The following is a 27,872-nucleotide window of genomic DNA, read 5'->3' on the forward strand; positions in this document are numbered from 1 at the left end:
AGCTCGAGCAAGTATTGAACATTCAAATCATCATTAATTTCATATTCTTATCTTATTTCATATAGTAATGTGGTATCCTGCAACATGATAAGTGGTTGTAGCATTAAAGAATACAGTGTAAAGCCTTCGAATGTTCTGCATAAAGGTGAATGATCAAAGCAGCTACTTAATCTTCTTTTGGCAGCAGCAAACAGCTTTCAGCCCTCATCAAAGATGCAGCTTCTTCTGCACTGGATTTGGAGATGTCTTAAGCGGATAAGAAGCTTCCATGGCGATACCACAGCCCCTCGCTGGCCGAGATCCCACGCTGCATCCTCACGTAGCCCTCTTCGCCCCACTCTGGTCCCCATGAGTTCTTCACTATCCAGTACTTCATCCCATCCTTGGATGTCCCATAGCCTACGATGGCCACTCCATGATCCAACTCTGTTCCACAGCTCCCTGTGAAGATACCCTAAACCAAAGCAGCAGAAAAGTGTAGTCTTTAAAACCTGTTTACATCAAAAGAGAAGCATGGATGAGAGTTGTGCATACCTCGGAGTAGAACTGGAAGTCCTGACCGCCTGCTTCGATTGCTACTGATACAGGTTGGTTCGCCACTGCTCTCAGCAACGCATCCTCGTCGTTGACGGGAACGTCCTCATATCCATCGATCACAACCGCAGGAGATCTCTCCTATAAATGACAATGATATGTATAGAGTTTACGAAGAAGATAATGACTACAACTAAACAAATTAACATGTAACTCTTTTTACTTTGCATTGTTCTTGTCGAGCTACATAAGGATAGTTTTCCTCTGTTGTGATCCCTCCATTTCTTTCGATGAAGTCGAATGCATCATCCATCATACCTCCATCGCACCCTTTGTTGGTGTTGGTGTCGCAATCCACCAGTGGTTCCTCTGACAAGGAGATAAGCTCGTTGGTTCTGATATGGTTTATTCCCTCCACCGAAACTACTGTCAAGAAGGCCCAGCAACTTCCTGCAGTAATTCATTCTAAAATTTCATTTGTTTGGATGCAGCACATCAACAAAAATAAAATATTTCGAGCTCACCGCATTTGCCTTGGTCTTTGATAGCAGTGACGGCACCCTTCTGCCTCCAGTCGACGGTAGGAGTTACACTGGTGACGTTCTTGTATAAGAAGCACCCTTCGAGGCTTGCGCTTCCTCTTAGAGTGCTGCGGCGACGAATCCTCGTCCCTGCGTGCGACCTCTTGAACTCCTCCCTCGTCATGTCGCCGAACTTGTTGAGACTAAGCTTGCAAGGCTTGGCTTTCTTGTTGGACGCGAACACGTAGTTAGCGTTCTCTTTAAGAATGTCAAAGAGGATGCGCTTCTCGTCGACACTGCGTGACACGCCATGGTGGCTCTGCCACCTCTCGTACAAGTCCCAGAGCTTCTCCTCCGACGCGGTGTCATACCCAACGAAGGGAATGCTGGTGGATATTAACGCAACGAGAAAGGCAGCGAACAAGAATGCTCTCCCCATGGTGGTGAACGAGGAGAAACCAAACACAGGATGGAAGTAGGTTTAGGGTTCGGAGGACGTATCTATAGAGATGTTGGGAGTGAAGCATGACGACTGGGCGGTTAGGAGATTAGGGCATGGGCATGGGAGAGGATCACTTTTACGTAACTGTTATTGTCATCTTCTTATCCAATGCATGCATGCATACGTCGAAACTATGTTATCTTTCATTTCAGATGGTTGTTTTGATTGGTGGCCCTGAAACATCTCAAACTTCAAATGGAAAACAAGCACAACCCTATGCTGATGCACACAAGCCAGTCACTGGCAAGAAAAAATTGGTAAAGAGGCCTCTACTTCTGCTTCTACCTTGTTCTTGAACTCATCTAGTCGTAGATACCTTTCCGAAGCTTGCAAAGACATGGGTATTCATCCAAGTTTTCTACTTCAGGCAGGAAATGGATAGTAGAAAGCTTTTTTGATCCTTCTGTGGAGGCTTTGATTTGATGAGAGAGGCTTGATTGTAAAGATGTTACTGGAACTAGTTGATACTTAATGCTACTAAAGGATGCAGAATAGTTGACATCATGTAAAGAAAATTTGACGAGTTTGGGCATATGCTTGTAATGAATTGTGTTACTGCCTCTATGATTAAGGAGAATAATACTTCTTAGCAGAAGATACACAGATGTTATAGTGTTTAGTTCAGGTTTAAGAATGGTTGATTTGGTGATTGTTGGTTTAACATACCAATTATCTTGCAAACCAAATAAGAAGAAAGATTAAAGTCAGATAAACAGTTAGGATAAATTAACCTAATTATTTTATGCCCAACAAAATTGATTTATAACTAGAGCATATGTCAATATTGGTACATGTACTCTCATTAGTGTTAATTACACGAAAGAGAAACGAAAAAGGATAAATTATAAAAAAACAACCCAAGTTTCACTCTTTTTTTATTACATGAAAGAGAAAAAAAGATAAATTCTAGAAAAATCAAGTTTTTACCTTTTTTTTTAGAGAGAGCATTTGTTTTTTTCTTTATTTTCTAAAATATGATATTATGCCTAGCCTATACTCGGTCGATCGATGCCTCTACCCCATCGATTCATCGCCTCTGACTCTCGTCTTTTATTCATCACTTTCATCTTTGTCTCATTGCTTCTTCTATGCATTCTCCCTCTCTGCATGTCGACCTCTCTGTTGATCTTGACACCACCAGCTCTCCATCAAGCTAGTAGTCACACCTCCATCATCGTAGTAAGAGTTTGGAAATGTTGGGATTTCAAGGTAAACTACTGAACTTGGCATTATCACAGCTCGATGGTGATTTATATAAAAAAGAAATCAAATCTAATAATATCATGAGGCTATTTATAAGTGTCATATCCATTTATTAAATTTTGTCTTGTGGTGATATGTGAGAAAAGTTCAAAATGGCATCTAATAAATTTTATTTTTATTAATAATTATCTAACACAGAATAACGCATAAGATGTATGGCTGTGATGACTAACACATAATATGTATGACTGTGATGAATTTTGTATACCATAGTCTCCCACCAATGAAATCTTTCTTATAAAAAAAATATTTAAAAGTAGAACATATATTGATGGTAGTATATGTATTTTTATACCTTGCTCAAATCTAACAATTTCATGTTGGTAATTGTTTATAACTAGAGCATACGTCAATATTGGTACATGTACTCTCATTAGTGTTAATTACACGAAAGAGAAACGAAAAAGAATAAATTATAAAAAAACAACCCAAGTTTCACTTTTTTTTATTACATGAAAGAGAAAAAAAAGATAAATTCTAAAAAAACTCAAGGTTTTGTTTTTTTTGTTTAGAGAGAGCGTTTGTTTTTTGCTTTATTCCCATCTAAAGTTTTTTATTTTCTAAAATATGATATTATGCCTAGCGGTCGATCGATGCCTCTACCCCATCGATTCATCGCCTCTGACTCTTGTCTTTCATTCATCACTTTTGTCTTTGTCTCATTGCTTCCTCTATGCATTCTCTCTCTCTCTCTGCATGTCCACCTCTCCGTTGATCTTGACACCATAAGCTCTCCATCAAGCTAGTAGTCGCACCTCCATCATCGTAGTAAGAGCAACCTCCACCATCGCAACTCCATATTCACTTCTTTTCTATTAGTCGATCTTATTCTTTCCATCGCCACGATCACTATTGCCCTTGCCTTGGCTCCTCTCTCCATTCACAAGCTTCATGTCGTCCTCCTCCTACTCTTAACTACGTCAACTAACCTATCAATTCACTCATCATCATATCAAACTGCAATGCTTATGGATGATGATTGGACTAATCATGTGACGATGATGAAGACACAATTATTAGCTTGAATCGATGGTGTAAAGATGATATTTTAGTAGGAGAGCGTGAAAACTAAGGTGAGAGATAATTTAAACTTTTAAAAAATAATTTTTTTGCTCAACGGAAAAAAATACTATTGAGATTATGAAAATATATTCCCTGACATCATCATACCATCATCCATCTAATCCGTGTGCGTAATAAGCCGCTATGTTTAAAATTTCAAATTCCGCCCCCCTTAAGATTCGTGACCCCAATGACTTGCTTCCACCTGATCGTTCGCTATTTCCAGATCAAATCATAGCCGTCAAACCTTTCACCGGCACTATATATCACGCTCATCGGAGGAGCGGATCTTATCTCTCTCTCCTGGTCTTTGTGACGCTCTCCCCAAATCTAGGGTTCGCTCGACTCTTTCCTCTTTGTCCCCACAACTTTAGTCTTTGTATCGATCGTTTCTCTTCGATAGAATGGTAATTCAAATCGAATGTGCTGATCTGATTTGTTTTTCGTCCTATCTATGGTGGAACTTCTCGCAGTGCGATCGATCGAGGCGGAGAAGTTGGAGCGGAAGGAAGATCGAAATGGGTCAGATCCAGTACTCGGAGAAGTACTTCGATGACACCTACGAGTACAGGTATTCGTCGCGTTCCCTTGTAAACCCAGTTTCTACGAAAACTGTCGCAGTTCTCGTTCAGATGCCTGCCGATTTTGGCTATATCACCGCCCGATCGTTCTTTCTTCGAGTGTAGGCATGTGGTGCTCCCTCCGGAGGTGGCCAAATTACTCCCCAAGAACCGTCTCCTCTCTGAGGTTAGCAATCTCGCTCCTCTAATACTAGGGTTTCATCAAAATCATTTCCGCCCCCTCAAAACCCTTCAACAAAGATTCAAATACTGATTGAGTGGTTTGTGATGGGCGTACCAGAACGAGTGGCGGGCGATCGGGGTGCAGCAGAGCCGGGGATGGGTGCACTACGCGATCCACCGCCCGGAGCCGCACATCATGCTCTACCGGCGGCCGCTCAACTACCAGCAGCAGCAGGAGAACCCGGCCGCCGCCGCAGCAGCTCATGCTGCCCAAGTTCTCCCCAAGTAATGTACTATAACCAGCAGTAATAACAGCGCAAGAAGAAGAAGAAGAAGAAGAAGAAGAAGCCCTCTTCTCTAATCCTTATGCTTGTTGAACTAATCGGAAGTAGTTTGTCTTGGTTTGCTACCACTACTTGTGAAATGGCAGTTCTAATTTGGCTTTTCGTCCTCTGAATTCCTCTTTTCTTCTCCCTTCTTTTTCGTGCTTGAAATCTCTTTCATAAAATGGTCGCTCGGTGTTCAATCTCTTGAAATTTGTTCCTCATTTTGAGAGTCGTGGTAGCATTTGCACGACCCGAGTGATCGGTGTTCGGTTAACGGTGATAGCTCGATGCCGTCTTGTTTGGATCTAAATTGCTTGGAACTTTGATGGATCGGATTATTGGGATGTATAGGTAGGTGACCTGTGCAAAAGAGAAACAAGTGTTTATTAGGAATTCTAATAATATTAGGGAACTAATCTCATATGCTGCTTTGTATAATGTTGAAATCCAAGCTCGCTATAAAATAATCGTATATAAATTATATGATTATATCGACTATATCAATTATATCGATTTTTCTATCCTATTACGATGTCAGTCGGATAAAAGTGTCTTTTTTGGGCTTTTCTTCTTTTATGCAAATTTCAAATTGTGCCCCCATATTTCAAGTAATATAGCACAGATTCCATGATTCATACGATGCTTCTCTCTTTGCTATACCCATTTACTTTTATTGATCATTAATATTCGTCTTCGATTATCTCCCTTCGGCCTTGAATATATCGATTCATGTTTTCTCTCTTTATTTTATTTTTGTCATAATTTTTATTTGAGTGTATTCTTTCTCTCTTCGTTTTGCCTCAGAGAGAGGAGAAAGAGGAACAATACGATTTGTTTTTAGGTTTTTGAAGTAGAGGATTAGATTGATCCATAGCAATGACAAATGATCCATTTATTTGAAACGATTCAACATACGAAGCAGTCAAGTGGGAATTATGCCAAGTCGTGTTAGGATACACAAGGAAATATGAAATGTTTGGGATGCCCCTTAGAATATTTGAAAAGGGCACTGTGGTAAAAATCTAAAAAGGTATTCTTTTAGCTTGCTATTTAGAGATCTTCTTATTATTCACAATCTATCAAGAAATTAATAACATAATATTTTACTATTCACAACTCCTTTAATTTTATTTTTACTTTTTTTTTTCTTTCCTTATAATCTTGCTTGCCCACACTATTCTCATTCTCTCTATTCATCGCCCGCGTACTCTATTAAACAGTTTGCAAAGACTCGAAACATAATATTTTTTTAATTAACATAACTAACGTAGAAGATGATGTCTTGGAAAAAAAAAGAGAAGAGAATTGAGGAAAGGATTGAATTTTTTTTTTAAAATAAATTATAAATTATGAAAAATATATGTTTATTTTAGAAGGGATGATATAAAAATATTCAAAGTACTTACGGATTGTAAATATTAAAAAAATATATAAATAGTAATTTTTTTTCCGAGAAGTCATTCAATATAATTATAATAGAATATAACTACTTCTCCACGAATTTTCAGTCCTACCCGTTACAGGTCTTCCACGTGTTAACAGCACCGATGGTTCAATAGCGGGGCCCGCTGGATCCCAGCTTTTAGCAATCATGAGGCAGGTAACGAAATGGGTGAGTCGGGTACTGGTGGAAAAGGGATAACGCTAACCCTTTTCCCAGGCTTACGAGTCTCTTGTTCCGGCCGATCCTCTCGACTCCTCCCGACGCCTGATATCTACTTCGTCCGGCGATTCCTCTCTCAATCGGCGGTGCGATTAACTAGTGTAAATTTGAGGTAATCACTGTTTCTTCCCTGGTTCTTGCTTTTCCCCCCCTCTTTGATACGCTGCTCATTTTACCATTGTCAAAAGCTTGGATGTGTTCCTGTTGAGGAAGAAGGCAGGGGCAACTTATACTAAGATTACATGGTAGCATTGATGACTTATTTTTGTTTAGATTCGAATGGAATCAGTTGAGGAGAAAAAAAGGAAATTTTGATAGGTAATACTGTTAAAGACATACCGAGAAGCAGGAAGGGTGACAGATCGTAGCTACATCTGTTGGTTTAGAGGTGTTGGTGGCGAAAATTAGGTCGATGTCCATGGGAGCACTTGTTCTGGTCTGAATCTACTTTATGCATATGGTTCAATTATCTTTCAGCATTTTGATTGAAACAACAGCGAATAAGCGTTTCTAGGGTTTCTGTTCTTGTTTACAAGACGTGGAGTAAGCCCCAAATCTAAATCATTGCCACATTAGTTTAAAAATATCTGACAGGAGGTGGAGAAGAAGGGAATGCGGCATGATTAACATTAATCTAACCTACATCCAGGTGCATAAAACGTTCTTCTTTGTATGCTTTGCATAGAATATCTTGCACCAATTTTCATCTGAAGGAAAAAAATGTTGTAGTAAATTCCATCCATTTAAACAGAGTGATATTCCCATATGTAGTGGACGCCGTATCTATTCTTTATTGGTATTAGTATATCTTTCTATCTCTCTGTTCATTTTTCATTCTGTTCGCATCTCTTTCTAATAGTTTTCTTTTGTTCTATCCATGCTGCTTTCCTGTAATTCTCTATTGCTATTCTTTCGTTGCCTCCTACTCAATATCTGTCTGCAGATGTTTTGGACACCATTGAATGGTATCAAAACCTAATTTGTTTCATTCTTTGGATTGTTTTTTTTTCATAATCTTCTATTCTTACTACATCTATTTTCCCTGAGACGTCCACCTCAACTTGTGGCTTGTGCCTAATGCAACTCAGTGTCCTTAAGCGTTTGATAACTTTGATAAGATGTATCCTAAAATTTAGCTGATAATGCATTTATTGACAAAATGCTAGTTGCAAATTTGTTATTATCATACCAACATCATTCTGTTGATCAGCTAGCTGTAGATGTTAAACCATCCCAATATACTGGGTTGATCAAATGCAAGTTTTCCTTTAGGTCTATTAGCCCTTGAGGCACCTGTAACTCACCAAGAATACCCCTACTATAAAATTGGCTAATTTTGTAGTGAAAATTATAATATCTTCACTTTCCTTGTAAACTCTCAACTTCTTTACTCTTAAGCAGCTACAGGTGCAACCATGCCATGACTAATTTATAAAGATGTGTTAAGAGCAAACTCCTGATGTGCTGAAGATTGTAAAACAGAGAATTGAGAACATCCAGTAGCTGTTGGCGGTATTATCAACTTGCCTCTTTTGTGTTAATCTGGTACATCATAAAACAAAGGTATTTTCTGTTATTTTAAACTAAAACTCCACTCTTTTTGGTGCTACTAATATTGTGAGACACTGTTAATCAGATTCTTAAGGATGTGAGTTGTTGGAAAGAGGTTCCACATTTCTGATAACTGTTTGTAGATAAATATCAGCTCCAAGTTCTTATTATTAGGCTCTTTTAATTTGTGATATGTGGAATCTCCCCTACGTTTTAAAGTAAATTCAGGCTTATGTTGTTGTTTGCTATGTACACTCAATATGCGAAACTGACACTCATTTTTTCACAACTTTTGCACTTGCATTTGACAACTGGTTTTGTTTTTAGCCAAACCCATTGCAAGTCTTTGGTACCCACCACCATCCTGTCCCACTATCTCCCATATTCTTATGTACTGATATTTTTGGTCATTTCTTATGAGAATTGATAGCTATTATTGACGAAGTATGTTACTTCCATGTAAATTGCAGCAAGTTATTCTCTCAGATTACTTTGCCCTGCTTTGCTTGTTTTTGATTGTATGCTGGTATTTCCTTTTCCTTTTCGTTTTTTCTCATGGCATGTATCTTGACAGAAAGTTTGATATGGGGACACTAAATCCTTTGTGGTTCTTCATGAAGAAGTCTATGACAGTGGCTCTGTTTGGTATAACAATTTCTGACAGATATGCCACTGTTTATTCTTTAACGGGTACATCTATGAGTCCCACATTTACAACAAGCAGTCCTGGTTTTCCTGGATATTTGAAAGGTATATCCTTTGTGAAAGCAATACAAGCAAAGAATGATCAAATGTTCATTGGTTATGTAAATAGGAATCTGTCAAAACTGATCAGTAGAATGATCACAGGTGATATTGTGCTGGTTGAAAAGTTCTGTCTTGAAAAGTATAAATTTTCACGTGGGGATGTAATTGCCTTCAAGTAAGTTATTTAGAAGCATGCTGTAGCTTTTATTCGTAACTACCTTTTATTTGGAATGACACACCTAGAGCTACCTATTTGCTTGGCTTCTATATGTATTGTCAATTAGTTTGCATCATATGGGAAGTTGAGTGGTTGTATGGATGAAACTATGGGAAGTTTGAGTGGTTGTGCATCAGCATAGGGTTGTGCTTGTTTTCCAGTTGAAGTTAGAGATGTTTCAGGCCCACCGATCAAAACAACCATCTGAAGTTTGAGATGTTTCAGGACCACATTGTAAGACTTCTTTTAGTTTTGTGATCTTATATTCTTCGTTTGATGTTTTGCAGATCCCCGAGTGATCACAAACGGGAATTTGTCAAAAGACTAATTGCATTGCCTGGTGATTGGATGCAAATTCCAGATACATCTGATATACTGAAGATTCCAGAAGGTCATTGCTGGGTTGAAGGTGACAATAAAGAATTTAGTTTGGATTCGAGACATTTTGGCCCTGTGAGTTGCACATTTCTTTTCTCTTTTTATTTTTTTCGCAATTTTTGGATGATTCATACTCTATTGCTGGCGTCTCCGTTGCCAATCAAGCAAAACCTGTGAAGTTAACTACTAGCTTTTAGGCATCTTATTAGTGAGTTTTACACATAAATTCTCCCCATTATGTCTTATTATCTGATGGTGCTAGCACTCCTGACCTACTTAGTGTAGCAAAAAGACCTTCACATGGTGAAACTGGGTGGACCTCTATTTATTGAATTAGTGCTGCAATGTTTTGGTCAAATTTCTACTGGTTTTTTAAACTAATCACAATGATTACCTTCCACTGTTTTCCTTTCTTTCAAAAGATAATCCTTCAAGGTTCTGCTTTTTAATAGGGTTGAAATATATTATTGGGTATATGCCTTTGTTAGGAGCAGTTTTCCTCTAGATGTCTTTGTCCTGACACTTGCAATATTGTTATTTGCACAAGCAGTCTAAGCATGTTCATTGGGACTACGAGGCACTAAAATCCACCATTTACCTGATGCAATCTGTCCTTCTTGCCCTTTTTATTATGTGTATTCATGTATAAGCATTCTGCTTGCCCTGTGCTTCACTATGCAGGTACTGTAGTACTATGCATTTTGTACTGTGCCCTGCGAATGCATGACAACAGTAATATTTTTTGTATTGATTAACCAAAAGTAACTGAGCTAAACAAAGTAATCTCTTTTACGAGTGCTGCAGACTTCAATAACTTAGTAAGAATGCACAAACTACAACTGTAGAGAAACACATACATTTGAATAGTTAAGAATTGTTGGAGTGATGGACTGTCAATTTAACAAAGAAGACAAAGAATATGTAGTCTGACATCAATCCATATTTCAGAACTTGAATCTATGAGATAGTGATGTTTAGGTCCTTAATTCTGACTGCACTGTGGAGCTGGATCATAAAGATCACCTTTGAGTTACATCAATTTCCATAATGACAATTTTTCAGGGTTCTTTCATAATTTTGGTTGAATTTGTTCTTTTGGAAAATGGAAAATAGATTATCCTCCTTAGAGGGACATCTGTTTCCATGATGACACTTGAAGATACTAAAATTAGGCATGCAATGTCTGGAAGATGGATAATTAACAATCCTGTCGAGTGGACCAATCATAATAACCTAGTTGCACTGGGAGATAACAGAGAAAACCTTGCACCGAAGACTCATTCATGGCAGCATTAAAAGATCATATACAGTCTTAATGATCTATATGCAGTTTTAATGTTCCAAGGCTTTTTCCAATGCTCCAATACTATTATGATCTTTTGCTCTAAGCTGTTAAGGTAAATCCGTTCATTGTCTCATCACAAACAATGACTGACAAATTTATATGTGCTGCAGATTCCTTTGGGCTTGGTTCAAGGGAGAGTGACACACATTATTTGGCCGCCACAAAGAACAAGTAAGGTAGAGAGAAAGGTGGCAATGGAGAGAGTCAGATGAACTTAATTTTGCTTTACAAGGTTTCCTCCTCTCCTTATGATTCCTCATATTTCTAGACCTGCAATTTGCAAGATGCAACAAATATTATTCTGCAATACAAATCCTAGTTTCTGTGACCGTGTTTATGTTAGATTTGGTCGATCCCCATCACACTCGTATTAAAGAGGGAAGAGAAACCACTGCCCTCTCAGGTGAGAAATGACTTATCTTTGCAGGTTGGACGCATGGAGAAGAATGCCACCTGATGCTCCTTGCGACATTTGTGAGCACCATGTTCCAACGAGCGTTCTTGGAGCTCTTCGCGTAAGAGAGAAGGCATTGTTCTGATGATATGACCGCAGCAAATGTAAATGTGTAGCAATTTACTATTTATAAATTTTTTTTTTATATTTACAATCCGTGAGTACTTTGAATATTTTTATACCATCCCTTCCAAAATAAACATAAATTTTCTTAATTTATAATTTAATTTTTTAAAAAAATTCAATCCTTTCCTCAATTCTCTTCCTTCTTTTTTTTCCCTCCTCTTTGACCTTTTAATCATGGAAGGTGACATAAAATGATGAAAAAAAGATAAATAATAAAATGAGATAAACTGAAGAGAAAGATATGAAAAATAATTTTCTTATGTTTGCTATAATGATTTAATGTTTTTAAGATTATGTAAAGTTTGTGATAGCTCACAAAACATCATCTTCTACGTTAGTTATATTAATTTAAAAAAATATTATGTTTCGAGTCTTGCAACAGAGAGAATGAGAATAGTGTGGGCAAGCAAGATTATAGGGAAAGAAAAAAAAAGTAAAAATAAAATTAAAATAGTTATGAATAGTAAAATATTATATTATTAATTTCTTGAGAGATTGTGAATAATAAGAAGATCTCTAAATAGCAAGCTAAAAGAATATCTTTTTTAGATTTTTACCACAGTGCCCTTTTCAAATATTGAATCGTTTCAAATCAATGAATCATTTGTCATTTCTATGGATCAATCTAATCCTCTACTTCTAAAACCTAAAAATAAATCGTATTGTTCCTCTTTCTCCTCTCTCTGAGGCAAAACGAAGAGAGAAAGAATCCTCTTTCTCCTCTCTCTGAGGCAAAACGAAGAGAGAAAGAATACACCGAAATAAAAATTATGACAAAAATAAAATAAAGAGAGAAAGCATGAATCGATATATTCAAGGTCGACGGGAGATAATCGAAGACGAATATTAATGACCAATAAAAGTAAATGGGTATAGCAAGGAGAGAAGCATCGTATGAATCATGGAATCTGTGCCATATTCCTAGAAATATGGGGGCACAATTTGAAATTTTCATAAAGGAAGAAAAGCCCAAAATAAACACTTTTATCTGACTGACAACGTAATAGGATAGAAATATCGATATAATTGATATGGTCGATATAATTATATAATTATATACGATTATTTTGTAGCGAGCTTGGATTTCAACATTATACAAAGCAGCATACGAGATTAGTTCCCTAATATTATTAGAATTCCTAATAAACACTTGTTTCTCTTTTGCACAGGTCACCTACCTATACATCCCAATAATCCGATCCATCAAAGTTCCAAGCAATTTAGATCCAAACAAGAGGGCATGGAGCTATCACCGTTACTCGAACACCGATCACTCTGGTCGTGCAAATGCTACCACGACTCTCAAAACGAGGAACAAATTTTAAGAGATTGAACACCGAGCGACCATTTTATGAAAGAGATTTCAAGCACGAAAAAGAAGGGAGAAGAAAAGAGGAATTCAGAGGACGAAAAGCCAAATTAGAACTGCCATTTCACAAGTAGTGGTAGCAAACCAAGACAAACTACTTCCGATTAGTTCAACAAGCATAAGGATTAGAGAAGAGGGCTTCTTCTTCTTCTTGCGCTGTTATTACTGCTGGTTATAGTACATTACTTGGGGAGAACTTGGGCAGCATGAGCTGCTGCGGCGGCGGCCGGGTTCTCCTGCTGCTGCTGGTAGTTGAGCGGCCGCCGGTAGAGCATGATGTGCGGCTCCGGGCGGTGGATCGCGTAGTGCACCCATCCCCTGCTCTGCTGCACCCCGATCGCCCGCCACTCGTTCTGGTACGCCCATCACAACCCACTCAATCAGCATTTGAATCTTTGTTGAAGGGTTTTGAGTGGGCAAAATGATTTTGATGAAACCCTAGTATTAGAGGAGCGAGATTGCTAACCTCAGAGAGGAGACGGTTCTTGGGGAGTAATTTGGCCACCTCCGGAGGGAGCACCACGTGCCTACACTCGAAGAAAGAACGATCGGGCGGTGATATAGCCAAAATCGAGAGGCATCTGAACGAGAACTGCAACAGTTTTCGTAGAAACTGGGTTTACAAGGGAACGCGACGAATACCTGTACTCGAAGGTGTCATCGAAGTACTTCTCCGAGTACTGGATCTGACCCATTTCGATCTTCCTTCCGCTCCAACTTCTCCGCCTTGATCGATCGCACTGCGAGAAGTTCCACCATAGACAGGACGAAAAACAAATCAGATCAGCACATTCGATTTGAATTACCATTCTATCGAAGAGAAACGATCGATACAAAGACTAAAGATGTGGGGACAAAGAGGAAAGAGTCGAGCGAACCCTAGAACGGGGGAGAGCGTCACACAGACCAGGAGAGAGATATAAGATCCGCTCCTCCGATGAGCGTGATATATAATGCCGGTGAAAGGTTTGACGGCTATGATTTGATCTGGGAATAGGGAACGATCAGGTGGAAGCAAGTCATTGGGGTCACGAATCTTAAGGGGGGCGGAATTTGAAATTTCAAACAGAGCGGCTTATTACGCACACGGATTCGATGGATGATGGTATGATGATGTCAGGGAATATATTTTCATAATCTCAATAGTATTTTTTTTCCGTTGATCAAAAATTTTATTTTTTAAAAGATTAAATTATCCCTCAACTTAGATTTCACGCTCTCCTGTATCGCCTCTATCTCATTGCTCCTACTACCATATCGTTCATTAGATTTTTACACAATCGATTTATTATCAAACTAATAACTATGCCTCCATCATCATGACATGATTAGTCCAATCATCATCCATAAGCGTTACAGTTTGACATGATGATGAGTAGGAGGATGACATGAAGCTTGTGAATAGGGAGAGGAGGCAAGGCAAGGGTAATAGTGATCGTGGCGATAGGAAGAAAGAGGTCGACTAATAGAGAAGAAGTGAAGATGGAGTTGCGATGGTGGAAGTGTTGGTGGTGTCTAGATCCAATGGAATGGTGGACATGCAAAAAGGGGGAATGCACAGAGGAAGCAACGAGACAAAAACAAAAGTGATAAATGAAAGACGAGGGACAGAGGCGATGAATTGATGGGGTAGAGGCGTTGATCGACCCAGTAGAGGCTAGGCATAATATCATATTTTAAAAAATAAAAAAAAAGTGGGAATAAAGCGAAAACAAACTCTCTCTCTAAAAAAAAAAGTAAAAATTTAAGTTTTCTTAGAATTTATCTTTTTTTCTCTTTCATGTAATAAAAAAAGAGTGAAACTTGGGTTGTTTTTTTTATAATTTATCCTTTTTCGTTTCTAATTAACACTAAAGAGAGTACATGTAATCAAATCAAATATTTGAGATTGAGATTTAAATTTTGTTTTCCTTACTTGCCATCATAATTTAGGAAATCTTAATATACTTCTTTGTTTGTTGATATGAATTAAGGAAGTAACTATTAAGTATTCCAAATATGATGATATCATATTTGTTAGTATATTAAATGGAAATAATTTATATTAAATAAATACGAAAATTAAAATTTATTTCCCTTAATAGAGGCTCACCTCCTCCTATTTAAAAGGGAGGGATCTCTCTCCTTCGTTCCTCACCTAGTCGAGCCCGACAGCGGGAGGAACGAGGAGTTACACCCTGTAACAAGAGAACGAGGAGTTACATCCTATTGATAAGAGGTAGGTTTCCCTACCTTTCTTAAAAGTTTTAGCTTTTATTTTGATTCTTTAAATGTTGAAAGTTTTATAGTTTGAAAAATGTGCATCAATTCTTTAAATGTCAAATTTTTTGTATTAAAATAATCAGTTAAAGTTTTTATAATATTATTTGACCCATGATTAAGGTTTTTATTGTAGAATTAAATATGTTTAAAAGGTATATGTTTTATATGATATATTTTCTGTATTACAGTTTATCTTTAATCTTATCTGGATTAAAAATCTCGTTAGACTAGAATATGTTATCTAAAATCTCTTTTTTTGATATTCTTTGATTTGAAATTTAAAATATATTATTCTGAATAATTTAAAATATGACTATAATATGTTGAAATTTTATGCGTTGAAAACATGATTTTTATTTGAATTTAGAAAGCTATTTCCTTGTGTTAAAACTTATCTCCTAGTCTCTCTTTTAATGTCTTATGATTTCTACTCAAATTGAGAATGCTATTTCTTTGTATTAAAGCTTTTCTCCTCATCTATCTTTTAATGCATTATTATGTTTTCATTTATGTTGTTAATGGGTATATGCTATGACTAGTCCATGGGCCAAGGCTGGGCCAGTTTTATGTAATGCATACTCAATCGTGTATAATGCACATGACCAGTAGATGGACTGGCTCAATCTAGCCCAATATTATTGTTGAACTTGAGCCCAAATATTGATTGAATTAAACTAGACTTGATTAGTCTAGATCAATTCGGGGTGATTCCGAATTGATTGACTTATTCAAGTTAGTTTAACCTAAATTGAACTTAATCTAGTCTAAATTATACTAGTCTAGGGTGGTTACAGACCAGTTAAATAAGGATTAGAGATCAGTTTAGTTAGGCTCTAGTAAATCGAGTTCAATTGAATCGATTAAACTAGAGTTCAAGTCAATTGAGGGTTAATTTATATTATTTGATATTGATGATTTTTGAAAGAGATGTTTTAAATATGTTATTTCATCCCGAAATGGATATGACCAGTGTCAGATTATATTCCTGCCAAGAGCAGGTAGGGCGATTCCCTTCGGGGATTAGCGGGCCGTCAGACGTGGCGGCTGGACGGTTCCTCCATCCGCTGTTGGGAGGAACGACTCCATCCGCTGTTGGTGCTTCGGGTACTTGATATAAAAAAAAAATCCAGGATGTGACAATCCTCATCTATTATATTAAGACCTGGGCCTGATGGGCTAACTAGCCTATTAACTTCGTTTGGTCTAATCCACTGACCAAAATGCTTAAACTGAAGTTGATAATAATACACTCATCAGACCCTTATAAGTCAATCTTAGTCTTACCCACTTTCGATGTGGGACTAATCAGGGATGTTATACTACATGTACCAATATTGACATATGCTCTAGTTATAAATCAATTTTGTTGGGCATAAAATAATTAGGTTAATTTATCCTAACCGTCTATCTGACTTTAATCTTTCTTCTTATTTGGTTTGCAAGATAATTGGTATGTTAAACCAACAATCACCAAATCAACCATTCTTAAACCTGAACTAAACACTATAACATCTGTGTATCTTCTGCTAAGAAGTATTATTCTCCTTAATCATAGAGGCAGTAACACAATTCATTACAAGCATATGCTCAAACTGATCAAATTATCTTTACATGGTGTCAACTATTCTGCATCCTTTAGTAGCATTAAGTATCAACTAGTTCCAGTAACATCTTTACAATCAAGCCTCTCTCATCAAATCAAGGCCTCCACAGAAGGATCAAAAAAGCTTTCTACTATCCATTTCCTGCCTGAAGTAGAAAACTTGGATGAATACCCATGTCTTTGCAAGCTTCTGAAAGGTATCTACAACTAGATGAGTTCAAGAACAAGGTAGAAGCAGAAGTAGAAGCCTCTTTACCAATTTTTTCTTGCCAGTGACTGGCTTGTGTGCATCAGCATAGGGTTGTGCTTGTTTTCCATTTGAAGTTTGAGATGTTTCAGGACCACCAATCAAAACAACCATCTGAAATGAAAGATAACATAGTTTCATCCATATAACAGGCCTCATGTATGTGGTGAATAATAAACTTGATCAGAACTATGCCCCAGAGATTCATTTAAACCACAATAATTATATACTTGATAAGTGATGAAAGATAGAAATTTGTTTGATGAGATCAGTTGCTCGATTACTGATTTATACTGTTAGACTCACGCTTGAAAGAGCATTATTTGCACAGATATGCTGATTAAGTTTTCAAGTCAAGCATGTAAAATAACACTGATATCTGGACAGATTTTGCAGGTAGGTCCATCATGATTGAGATTCAAAGTGGATGATGTATGATCATGATGTACTTTACTATAATTTATCACTAATAAATTAAGGACATAATCACAACTACAGCACCCAAGCAGAACTAAAGTGGATTCCTTTGTCAAGAATATTGCTACACGAACAAGTAACATTTTAAGCATTTTTGTTAGTAACCATCACTTGTATCATCTTCATCAGAATGACCAAGCAAACCTATTTCTCTGTGAACATCAATTGGCTAGGTCACAAGGACATTTACTATCCATAACTTGGCATTTACAACAAATAGGTAAAGCTCAGATATATTTAAAAGACAGAATAGGATAGGAAACTGATAAAGCTAGAAACATACTGAAGATTAGAAGAACTCATAGTCGAAAACTCGGATGCACATTCTCTTTTATATTCAATTTTAATCTGCTCTTACATATAGATCCAAGATGGTTGCACAAGTTAGTTGGCAAAAAAAAAAAATGTCTTGACTGGTAATGTTTAGCTATATTAGCACTTCAATTCATCATCAAACAATTCATGATCTGATTTCTAGTGATATAATCACACTTCCACACTTGAATCCTAGGTCCTTGCTAGAGTAATTATTGCCAAAAAAAACTCAAATTTGTTCATATTTATTTTTTATTACCAGCAATTCTGATTTGTAAAACAAGTACTTTACTCTCATCTTTTTCTGGCAGAGAAGAAAATAGTTTCTCAATCTTGTTAGATTCAAGTAAACTTTTTTTGCTGAATTAAAAAGGCATTAAGCCTGTCAAATTCATGCCATTTTAACAAAGACTAAATTGATAAAATCATGTAGATGATCATGCAGGACAAGTTGCCAATTTGTAGCAGCTTTACTGAGGAATTGAATCCCAATGAAGCAGGCACCTATTTTGGTGAGTTCTAAGGCCAACTTATACTGATTTCATTTGGTACAAATCTACCTATAAGAGTAGCACGCAGAGTTGCAGGAACAGATACCTCCACTGATGATCTGCTTCACTGGATGGTACAAACGCAGGACTTCCCTGCCGCTGCAAACTCCCCTTCTTCCACCACACTGTGGATCCCAAAACATGCATCAGACTACACATCTACCCTAACTGTGAGATGGTGTAAACAACAAACACTTGAACCTCGAGTGGAACACTTGGACATGGGCAAGGTCTCTGCCATGAGCATCAGGCCAGCTTACTTTCCTCCTCTCATCCCTCATCATCATCATCTGGTGCTCTCCCACCGTAGTTTGCTTCTTGAGATTACTCTTCAAGGGGGGAGGAAGAGGTGGGGGAGGAGGGGGTGGTAGGTTTGGGTCAGCAGGTGGACCTTGGCCATTGGCATGGCCCTTCATGGGGGTAATGACCCTCTTGCTCTCACTTCCCTCACAGCTCTTGCTGTGCTGTCTCTTAATTGGAGCATAGCAGGAGCACACAGTGGTGGTTCTCTTCTCACTGTCCTCTGGAGCCGACAGGAGCATGGATGCCAAGGCTTCTGGTGATTGTGTGGTGCTCGCTTGAAATTTAGGGAAGTAGTCGCAGCAGTGATAGTCGCAGTTGCAGATGGGAGAGAGGACGACAAGGGGCGGGTCATGTCAGAAAGTTGGCTGGTGCCAGGTTGATGCTTATGCTTTTGTTGTCACTCTTGGAAGGTGCGTGGCACCAACACACTTTGGGATGTCACTCTGTGTGAGTGGGGTCTGAGGAGGATCATTGGTTGTATTGGCTGACACTCCTAATACAGAATTACTCCCTCACAAACTCGTTCATAGGCAAGATTGAGACCTATGCGATTTATGTGAGACGTTTAGATCCACAAGCCTCTCGTTTGCTATGTTCATTATATGTTCATCATCTATGAGCTCCACGGGTTGGGCTCGTGAGGGAGTGGAAAGCTTTGAGGGTGTACTTGGAGACACACAACACACACACACACACACTCTCTCTCTCACTCTCTCTCTCTCTCTTTCTATCTCCGGCATTCTCAAAGGAGTGTCCACCGTGCAATCCCCACTTCTTTATATTACATATGATGTGTTGCCCGTACATCCCTCTTTCTCTCTTTACTATCAATCCCGTTGTTAAAACATAGTACCTAATTTAAACACTATATATATATTTATATGCATGCATAAAGCGTGGAAATTATTTTACCATGTTATCCACATTGATTGGATTGCGTGCCACACGTCACGATCCTAGTGGAGGGAATCAAATCCTCCTCAGTTCCACGGTGGACAAAATTTTGCACACACAGAGAGAGAGAGAGAGAGAGAGAGAGAGAGAGAGAGAGCTTCCTTTTGTTGGATCATGGCAACCTTCAGCTTGGTTTGGGCCGCTTCAAGCTTCGTGCTCACCTCCAGTCTTCCTACGACTGCTGCCACCAACACACCCTCACGTGCCGCCGGCCTCGTCACCTTCTCTACGTCCAGTAGAAAACTGGTGGTTCGAGCCGAAGAGGCGTCGGCACCGCCGCCGGCAGAAGCGACAGAGACGGAAGCTGCCAAGCCGCCGCCGCCGCCGCCGCCGCCAGTGAGATGCAAAGGTACATGGTTGCATGTGTGTATATTTTGTTCTCTTAAGCTCCATCAGTGGCGTCGAGAAGATCACACATTAACTTCTGCTTGCACAATGCATCAGGCCAAACAAAAAGGACCAATGTTTAAAGTGAACAAGGAAGCCACTTCATGCATAAATCATTGTTTTCCAACTGGATTATATCATTACCTCACGTTAGAGTTCCCAATTGGAGAGATAAAGACTTCTCACACGGTGTCGTCATCGATGCGAATTTTCCGAACCGTAAAGAATTGTCCGCTATCGAGCGCAAGGTTTTATCCTTTGGCTCTCGGAATGGACTCGGGCATCATCTGCATTCGGTAGATATTTCTGTCGGCAATCAGTTTTCTTATGTCACGAGGAGACATTTCTGCAAGTGGAAGCCAATGACAAAATAAAGAGGTGAAGGTAAAAAACATCATGATGAATAGATGAGTGATACAGCCTTGATTGAAAAGGAGGTGAATTTATTGTTAGATTAGCGTAATTAAATTTCTCGATAAGAATGTGCAATGAAGTTGCATCGCTTTCACCCCATCTGACACTGCGACTTGCACAGCTTCTTATGAGCAGCAATGATGCCAAAGAATGCACCATATTTGGGATTTGCATCTATTTTTGCAGCTTCGTAATTGCAACAGCGATATTCCACTTTGTCACTCCTTTCTAAATCTTAATCCGGGCAGAGGAAGACCGACTTTAACCACTACCGATGAGCCATTATGATTCGAAATGCAGTCTTCCGCTGGTTAGATAGATCATGAAAGGGAGAGGAAAAGAGAAAGTGATCTTAAACCCTGTTGTGCCTGAATCACTAACATGGGCATCACGAAGTCTCACCCATTACAGGAGACTTGAATGCAGTGCAGATTTACAGGTGAGACCAGAAGTAATGCATAGCCAAAATCTGAGATGTGCGGATATGTGTTCTTGTTTGCCTTCTTCTTCTTCTTCTTGTGTGGAAACAGAGGATCAAAGTTCAAGTAGAATTTACCTGTAGGGAAGAATCATCGGAGACCACTTGCACTCCTTTCGATATGTGTGCTGCTGCTTTTCCTGTGAAGCTTCGGTGCATTGGGTGGTCGATACGGTTAACAATCTGAATGCTTCTGCGAATCTACTCACCAACTTAACTCATTTCACATGTTACGAACCTTGTCATGCCATCCCTTTACCACATCCTCATCAATGCTGCTGAGGTTCATGGGTTGTATACCGTATAGTGAAAAGTGCTCCGAGGAGCAGTAAGTCGAACATTTTCACAATGATTTGATGAACTTGATGAACGTAAATCTTTTCACAAGCATAATGGAGGGGCAGCTCAGAATCATGAATGTTGCGATGCTGCTGCTTGCGACTGATCCAACACCCATACTTTTTTCTGAAAGTGGGGAGAGCTCCTGTGAGCAGATAAAGCAAACAGGTGTAAAGGAAGGCATTGCCGAGAGAGGCAACCACCGTCATGGCTACCGATTTGCCTTTGAATTAATTCGGTGGTCCTCCTTCTCACCTTCTTCATGCAAAACAGGTGGAAGACGCAGGTGAGTTATGGCGGAGCCGAGCTTATATACAAGCCCACCACCTTTGGCCATGGTGTGCATGTCTCTCTCCATCACATTCTCGAGTCATTGTGGCTCCCGAAGTCATGGCCGAGACGCCGTCTGCTTGCTTCTCTGCTGTTGTTGTCACCATCTTAGCGGTTCTCGGCGGCTGCTCTTCTCCTTCGGAGGCGGCACGTGCCTTCTTCGTCTTCGGCGATTCTCTGGTGGACAACGGGAACAACAACTATTTGGCCACCACCGCTCGGGCTGACGCACCTCCTTACGGCATCGATACTCCCAGTCACCGGCCCTCCGGGAGATTCTCCAATGGTCGCAATATACCTGACATTATCAGTTGGGTGTCGCAACTTGCAATATACAAAACCAAGCACATCATCACGCATAATTCCTTCTCCAAGCATTCTAAGAACCGAGATGCATAATATTTCTCAGGTGAACAGCTCGGAGCGGAGACCACATTGCCTTACCTCAGTCCCGAGCTCCGAGGGGAAAAGCTGCTCGTCGGAGCCAACTTTGCGTCGGCAGGGATTGGAATTCTAAACGACACGGGAATCCAATTTGTAAGCTGAATCGATGGCCACAACATCGTCTTTTTCTTTGCTTCTCCCTAAGAAGACCGATGAATCTTCGGTTTGTGCCTACAGGTGAACATCATCAGGATCAACAGGCAGCTGCAATACTTTGAGGAGTACCAGAAGAAACTAAGCGATCTGATAGGAGCATCTCAGGCAGAGATGCGTGTCAACCAAGCCCTAGTTCTGATCACCCTCGGCGGCAATGACTTCGTCAACAACTACTACTTGATCCCTTATTCTTTCAGATCTCGCCAGTTCGCGCTGCCTGACTACGTGCGCTACCTGATATCCGAGTACTACAAGATTCTCCAGGTAGAGCATTCTCTCAAACATTCGATTCTTTCGTCCATGCTGATGCATGGATGTTCCAGTCCAGAACATGACTAGGAACTCTCGGTTCTCCAGCTTTTGCTCATCGCTGTTTTCTGTTCCCAATTCTTTTAGAGGTTATATGACCTCGGAGCCCGTCGAGTTATCGTCACCGGGACCGGCCCGCTCGGCTGCGTCCCGGCTGAGCTTGCCCTGAGAGGTCGGAACGGCCAGTGTGATTCTGAGCTCCAAAGAGCTGCAGGCCTGTTCAACCCGCAGTTGGTCCAGATCTTAAACAGGCTCAACAGTAAGATTGGTTCGGATGTCTTCGTCTCAGCCAACGCCTTCGGGATGCACATGAACTATGTGGCAAATCCACAAGCATTCGGTAAATACTACGATGGACTTCTGCTGTCACCTTCCACACCACACGAGCATGATCATGTCTGCCACCAAATCTGTGCAGGTTTTACGACGTCGAAGATTGCATGCTGCGGACAAGGACCTTACAATGGCATCGGGCTATGCAATGCAGCATCGAACCTTTGTCCGGATCGAGATAAGTATGCCTTCTGGGATCCGTACCATCCCACGGAGAGAGCCTGCAGGATCGTGGTGAGCCATATGATGACCGGCAGCACCGAGTTCATGAACCCCATGAACTTGAGCACCATCTTATCCATGGATGCAGCAGTTTAGGCCACAATAATTTGCAGTGAAATGTGTCGTCGATCGGCTTGGGAGCTATATATGCTGCTTATGTGTGTGTTTCATGGACCGGTGGACGTGAAGGAATCCATGCATCGATGCCATGGATTTCTGAAACGTCCAACATGCTTGTTTGTAGCAGAATAATCATAAATATCGAATTGGCAACTCTTTGTTTGGGAAGATCTGTGATGAGTGTGGCTCCTTTTGTAGGTGCAAAAGCTTGGACGCACAAAAAGAAGAACTTGCCGTCAACATGTGATATCGAGGCATGCAGACATAACACCAAAAGACTTTCCAAACCAAAAACATTTTCTCAGAAGAATCAATTCAGAAATTACGTATATTAATCGAAGAGAAGAATACAGCCTCACGTTTTTCTAAAGATTACAATCTTATGCCACTCCTTTTGAGGGAAAACCTTCTAATATATTCATACATATTCAAAAGCGGTAGCAAAAGAAGAAAAGGAAGAGCATACACCTTCTTCCACACTTGAAGCCACAAAAACTTTACACCCATTCTGCGACTTTATCCGCCTTTCCAGATTTTATTGATTCGCACCATCGGAGCGCATCCCACCAATCTTCTCCTGAATCTCTCTCCTTCAATTTCTCCAAATCAACCACCTCATTTCAGCAAAGAAGAAAAAGGACAGGTATTAGAAAGTTACATCAGCAAGATACAGTTTCACCCTCGGTTTTCACCTCGGCTGAGCTCGCGTAGAGAATGACCTTGCAGGTTGGATAGGCAGAGTGGGAATCCTGGGGGAAGGGGAAAATGTCTGCGAACGATGTAGCGTGTTAACCATCGAAGGGGTCCGATAAGCACGGACAAGGCTACCACCGTCGTTTGGGTCTCCGCATGCCGTTGCTCTCTGCCATGAATGTGAGCTGAGTCCTGAAAGCAGATATGCACGGCCTGATAATTCGTACCTCCGTTGGCTCGCCGTCGTCTCTTGCATCTCCCTTAGCTCAGCATCTAAAGACGAGCAAAGTTGGTCATCAGACTGTCCTGAGAGGTTTTCACATAGTCTCCTCCTCTGCTCATCGAGTATTGACGCTGCCTCGGAGAGAGCACCACGCTCAGCAGCGGCTCTTGCATCTTCCATTGCCTCAGAAGCCTGGACACGTTCCTCTCTTTGTCAACCTCAACTGACACCGTGTAAGCTGCAACGAAATCTGGCCTTTGTATCCTTTCCTTACTTCATCCTCCAGATTAGTGGTTTCTTTGCAGACCACGTCTCTATAGGTACATCGCACCTTAAGCAGCACAGCATCTTGGTAGGCAGGTGGGACATTGATAGCTTCGCTTCATCAGCATAAAGGTCGCCCACAATGATAGTTCCAGACCGTGAATCATCTGCCAGCCTATTTGCATAGCTGCCTGATTTGATCGGAACAAGTTGCACACCAGGATCCACACACTGTACCATCATCTGCATCTCTTTCACGACAACACTCAGGAGACCGCCAATGCACTGTGCAAATGCATCTTGAATCAAGACTTCAGATTCGATAAAAGAAAAGGTCCCACCAGAGATCTCAGAGATTGAGTGCATTGCGGTGGAGTCATGGTCTGAACCAAAACCAAAAGCATGAACTGGTGGTAATTGGTGGGCTACGTCACCAAGAATGGAGGATGGAACAAGTGATCCATAATCTGGCTGCGACTCATTTCTGCTGAAACTCGAGGTCAGAGTCTAAGTGTCCTGCCCATCAGAGAGAAGGATGATGCTGCAGACAGGGTTATGCTCCTTGCGATCCTCGATCACTTTGGCACCTTTCCGAAGGCCTTCCGCAATATTTGTGCCACCACTGGACACTAATGAATTGACAGCTTCCAGTGCCTGCTGCCGGCTAAAACTATACTCTGTGCCAGCATGAGGGGCCTTCAAATGTATCAGCATGGTGAAATTCTTCTTGGAAGCTGATTGTGGAATGGCTAAAAATTCTGGATATGTTGTTTTGGCACAACCATGCTGGGCACTTGCTGCTGTTTCAGATTGCAAGTTTAGAGGCTCGACATCATCGAAAGAGCTTGGTTCAGAAGCATGGAAGTGAGAAACTTGATGGTGCTGTCGGTTACTGGAGTCTGCACGAGGAAGCATGCACAGAACCATCATATTGTCATCTTCCTGTGACCAATTGACTGTGTCCACTCTCGTTCTTACACGAGGATGTTCAGAGGAAAGAGGAGCTTGGAAGGGTATTTCCTTCCACTTAGCCCTGCAAACTGGGCAGACATAATTGCCATATTTCACATTGGAAACAATACAAGGGAAGTGAAATGTGTGAGAGCATTCAGCGGTGAAGAGTGCATGACCATTCCCTGCTTTCATGGTACCGAGACATATGCTACCTGTCTTCTGAAGATGAAAGTTGAACAGCAGAATATCTGATAAGTACTGAAAAAATACAACAAACTAGTATATTTCATGCCAACAATGCATAAAAAAATATTAATGCAAGTTCTAAAGCTTTTACCCTGTACAATTGTCGATACCTTGAGAACAAGTTTGTTGTATTTTTGGTATTAATAAAAAATATTAATACCAAATATTCAAAATCGCTCAAAACAAAGGGCAACCAGATAAATAAGAGCTTCTATCAGTGAGTGGTCAATGATATCCACAGGAAAGCTATTCATTACCTAATTCAGGAAGAATATCAAACTGTTATGATAATGGTGCTTTACCTTGACAGGTCCACAATGACTTGTGCCAAAATTTAAAGAGCAAGGTAAGAAGGAAATGTTTCCAGACAAAAGAAGAGAAACTGCATAACTTCCTTGTGACCATCAGACGGACTCTTCACGAGATCACCAAACGATAAGATGGCAACTTCAAAATTTGGATACGTAGATTTTGGATAACACTATGTCCTTGCTCACTACCTAAAAGATGCCCGGGACTAAAAAGGAAAATAAAATTTTTATTATCAGATAAAAAGGTTCGTTTTCACAGGCTCTTTTGCATTTAGCAGCACACAAGCAGGCAAAGTCCATGTTGAAATTTCCATATAAAAGTTGCACTAGAATAAATAGGTTGCAGCTCTTATCTTAGACTATAGTATGTGGCATCCTGATCCTATAATGGACAGCAAGCTAATAACCTAACTCCAAGGACAAGTTTGATCAGCAAGAACCATATTCACAATGATAACCTAATTCCTAGGACTACCATCAAAACTGCATATTGGCACAACAGAAATCCAACATAGTCACGAAGAAGGTTCTTTTTCCAGTGCAAAAGTTCCATAACAAGTTAACAAGCATTATACACAACAATCCTTCTTTTGTCTTAGGCCTTTGTAGCAAACTTCGACAATACAGTAGAAATGCAACAAAATTATAGCATTTGGAGTAACTCATTTAGAAGGGACGCATTCTACGGTCCTCAAGAACAGACGGCTACTCAAACCACAAAATCCTGATATAATTGTAGTTTATTTTCATTCATTTCAAATCCAGAAATAATACTTGCTCTAATTCTTGGAAGACTAACTATGTTCGACTAATTTATCCGTCAAAACAGGTGGAGGAACCATTGGTGGCATCCTTTACTATAAGCGGCATGGAAGTAAAGCCTCGCAACATCGGCCAAATTTGGTCAGCAGCCTTCAATTTAAATAGGAAAACAACAAAAAGGAACGAACTCTTTCACGTCTTCACATGAATTGAGAAAGCACTTCCCCTTTCAAGAATGAAGAAAACAGAGGAAATCAGAAGATTGCGCCCTTTCCAATGAGGACAACTGCGTTGGTCCACAACAGGTTATCCCATTGAAAGGAAACGATTGAGGATAAGAAGATGAGCGGAAGTGGACCAAAACAGCGACGCCAACTTGCTGATGTGAAAGAACAGAGAAGGAAAAGAAAGAAACCAACGAAAAGCCTTTTTGGGATAAAATAGGATCTCGTACTAGAAAATTATTATCCTTTTTATTACTTGCCACCACAAAGGAAGAAGAATCGTGAAATCGCAAGAGATCTCACGAACAACAAGTGCGTCACAAATCGATAAAGAACAAAATGCTGTAAGGAGAGAACAGGGCGAACCATTGGCGCATTGCTACCGGATCTGAAAAGCCGGAGGCCGCCGGTGGATGGCGTCGGCGTTGCGGGCATCAGAACAGGTGAGTCCGACGTCCTCGCCGACCAGCCCGGAGAAGGCGTCCCCCATAAAACGGCGCTTTCACTTCCTGCTCTCCGTCCGGACGGGAAGCACCACTACCATCGTCGTCGTCATCGGCAGCCGTGGGGACGAAGACACAAAGGCTCATCCCAAGCGCCCTCTTTGCCTTCCTCCACGAGCTTCCCATCCAATCGCTGCCGTGTTGCTCTCGCTGAGACGTTCTTCCAAAATCTCGTCCAAATTCCTCACGGCGCCGCTCCGCCGCGCTTCTTGGCGCAAAAAAGATTGGATCTGGAAACTACGTCTCCACGATCTCTTCTTTGTTAATCTTCGCCACAGATTTACAGAAGATTAAAGAGAAGCAACACTCGCGCGGAAGAAGAAGAAACTAGGTTGCGTCTCCATCAGTGTTGGAATCCCCCGTCAGAGATGGAAACTCGCAGAGAACAGAGGAGATAAAAGAGTGGCTTTGCCATTTGTTTGCCCTCACTTTGGACTAAGGGAAGAGAATATATATATATATATATATATATATATATATATATATATATATATATATATATATATATATATATATATATATATATATATATATAAAATTAAAATTTTATTACCTATTAATTATGTAATAATACATAAATTTATTAAAGTAACTCAAATATGAGACCTATTAATTATGCAATAATACATAAAGTAACTCAAATATCT

The 27,872-nt window shown here is 40.0% G+C and overlaps 5 protein-coding genes, 1 long non-coding RNA gene and 1 pseudogene across 9 annotated transcripts; 3 read left to right on the forward strand and 4 right to left on the reverse strand.

Annotated features, from left to right (window-relative positions):
- Nucleotides 1–247: 247 nt before the first annotated feature.
- LOC135612930 (vignain-like) lies at nt 248–1,494 on the reverse strand. Its single transcript, XM_065109765.1, has 4 exons — nt 1,059–1,494; nt 749–984; nt 535–675; nt 248–454 (listed from the first exon to the last, which is right to left on the reverse strand). Exons 1-4 carry the CDS (start codon nt 1,492–1,494, stop codon nt 248–250), a joined length of 1,020 nt encoding a protein of 339 aa, XP_064965837.1.
- Nucleotides 1,495–4,177: 2,683 nt separating this feature from the next.
- Nucleotides 4,178–5,071, forward strand: LOC135612936 (cyclin-dependent kinases regulatory subunit 1-like). The gene is made up of 4 exons (XM_065109775.1): nt 4,178–4,217; nt 4,356–4,453; nt 4,569–4,629; nt 4,744–5,071. Exons 2-4 carry the CDS (start codon nt 4,401–4,403, stop codon nt 4,912–4,914), a joined length of 285 nt encoding a protein of 94 aa, XP_064965847.1. The 5' UTR covers nt 4,178–4,217; nt 4,356–4,400; the 3' UTR covers nt 4,915–5,071.
- A 1,496-nt stretch (nt 5,072–6,567) lies between these two features.
- On the forward strand, nt 6,568–11,509 carry LOC135586715 (uncharacterized). 3 transcript variants are annotated; one of them, XM_065094903.1, is made up of 7 exons: nt 6,568–6,726; nt 8,016–8,177; nt 8,740–8,915; nt 9,015–9,087; nt 9,417–9,582; nt 10,963–11,084; nt 11,196–11,509. In XM_065094903.1, the coding sequence occupies exons 3-6, from the start codon at nt 8,750–8,752 to the stop codon at nt 11,062–11,064; spliced, it is 507 nt and encodes a 168-aa protein (XP_064950975.1). In that variant the 5' UTR covers nt 6,568–6,726; nt 8,016–8,177; nt 8,740–8,749; the 3' UTR covers nt 11,065–11,084; nt 11,196–11,509. The 3 variants fall into 3 exon arrangements, with proteins under 3 accessions (XP_064950975.1, XP_064950971.1, XP_064950967.1); XM_065094899.1 differs by having other exon boundaries at nt 11,280–11,507; XM_065094895.1 differs by lacking the exon at nt 11,196–11,509 and having other exon boundaries at nt 10,963–11,180.
- A 1,332-nt stretch (nt 11,510–12,841) lies between these two features.
- LOC135612940 (cyclin-dependent kinases regulatory subunit 1-like) lies at nt 12,842–13,732 on the reverse strand. 2 transcript variants are annotated; one of them, XM_065109787.1, is made up of 4 exons: nt 13,680–13,732; nt 13,444–13,541; nt 13,268–13,328; nt 12,842–13,154 (listed from the first exon to the last, which is right to left on the reverse strand). In XM_065109787.1, exons 2-4 carry the CDS (start codon nt 13,494–13,496, stop codon nt 12,984–12,986), a joined length of 285 nt encoding a protein of 94 aa, XP_064965859.1. In that variant the 5' UTR covers nt 13,497–13,541; nt 13,680–13,732; the 3' UTR covers nt 12,842–12,983. The 2 variants fall into 2 exon arrangements, with proteins under 2 accessions (XP_064965859.1, XP_064965864.1); XM_065109792.1 differs by lacking the exon at nt 13,680–13,732 and adding an exon at nt 13,636–13,673.
- Nucleotides 13,733–16,584: 2,852 nt separating this feature from the next.
- On the reverse strand, nt 16,585–18,942 carry LOC103975780 (uncharacterized). The gene is made up of 3 exons (XR_001976771.2): nt 18,458–18,942; nt 18,303–18,381; nt 16,585–17,027 (listed from the first exon to the last, which is right to left on the reverse strand). It is a non-coding gene; the product is annotated as an uncharacterized LOC103975780 (long non-coding RNA).
- Nucleotides 18,943–21,486: 2,544 nt separating this feature from the next.
- On the forward strand, nt 21,487–23,151 carry LOC135605160 (GDSL esterase/lipase At5g33370-like). The gene is made up of 5 exons (XM_065094931.1): nt 21,487–21,771; nt 21,871–21,998; nt 22,083–22,325; nt 22,458–22,710; nt 22,789–23,151. Exons 1-5 carry the CDS (start codon nt 21,522–21,524, stop codon nt 23,019–23,021), a joined length of 1,107 nt encoding a protein of 368 aa, XP_064951003.1. The 5' UTR covers nt 21,487–21,521; the 3' UTR covers nt 23,022–23,151.
- Nucleotides 23,152–23,341: 190 nt separating this feature from the next.
- Nucleotides 23,342–27,664, reverse strand: LOC135605158 (E3 ubiquitin-protein ligase WAV3-like; annotated as a pseudogene).
- Between the last annotated feature and the right edge of the window lie 208 nt (nt 27,665–27,872).

This window comes from Musa acuminata, chromosome BXJ1-2 (genome assembly GCF_036884655.1).
Source record: "Musa acuminata AAA Group cultivar baxijiao chromosome BXJ1-2, Cavendish_Baxijiao_AAA, whole genome shotgun sequence".
In the NCBI taxonomy this organism is placed as follows: domain Eukaryota; kingdom Viridiplantae; phylum Streptophyta; class Magnoliopsida; order Zingiberales; family Musaceae; genus Musa; species Musa acuminata.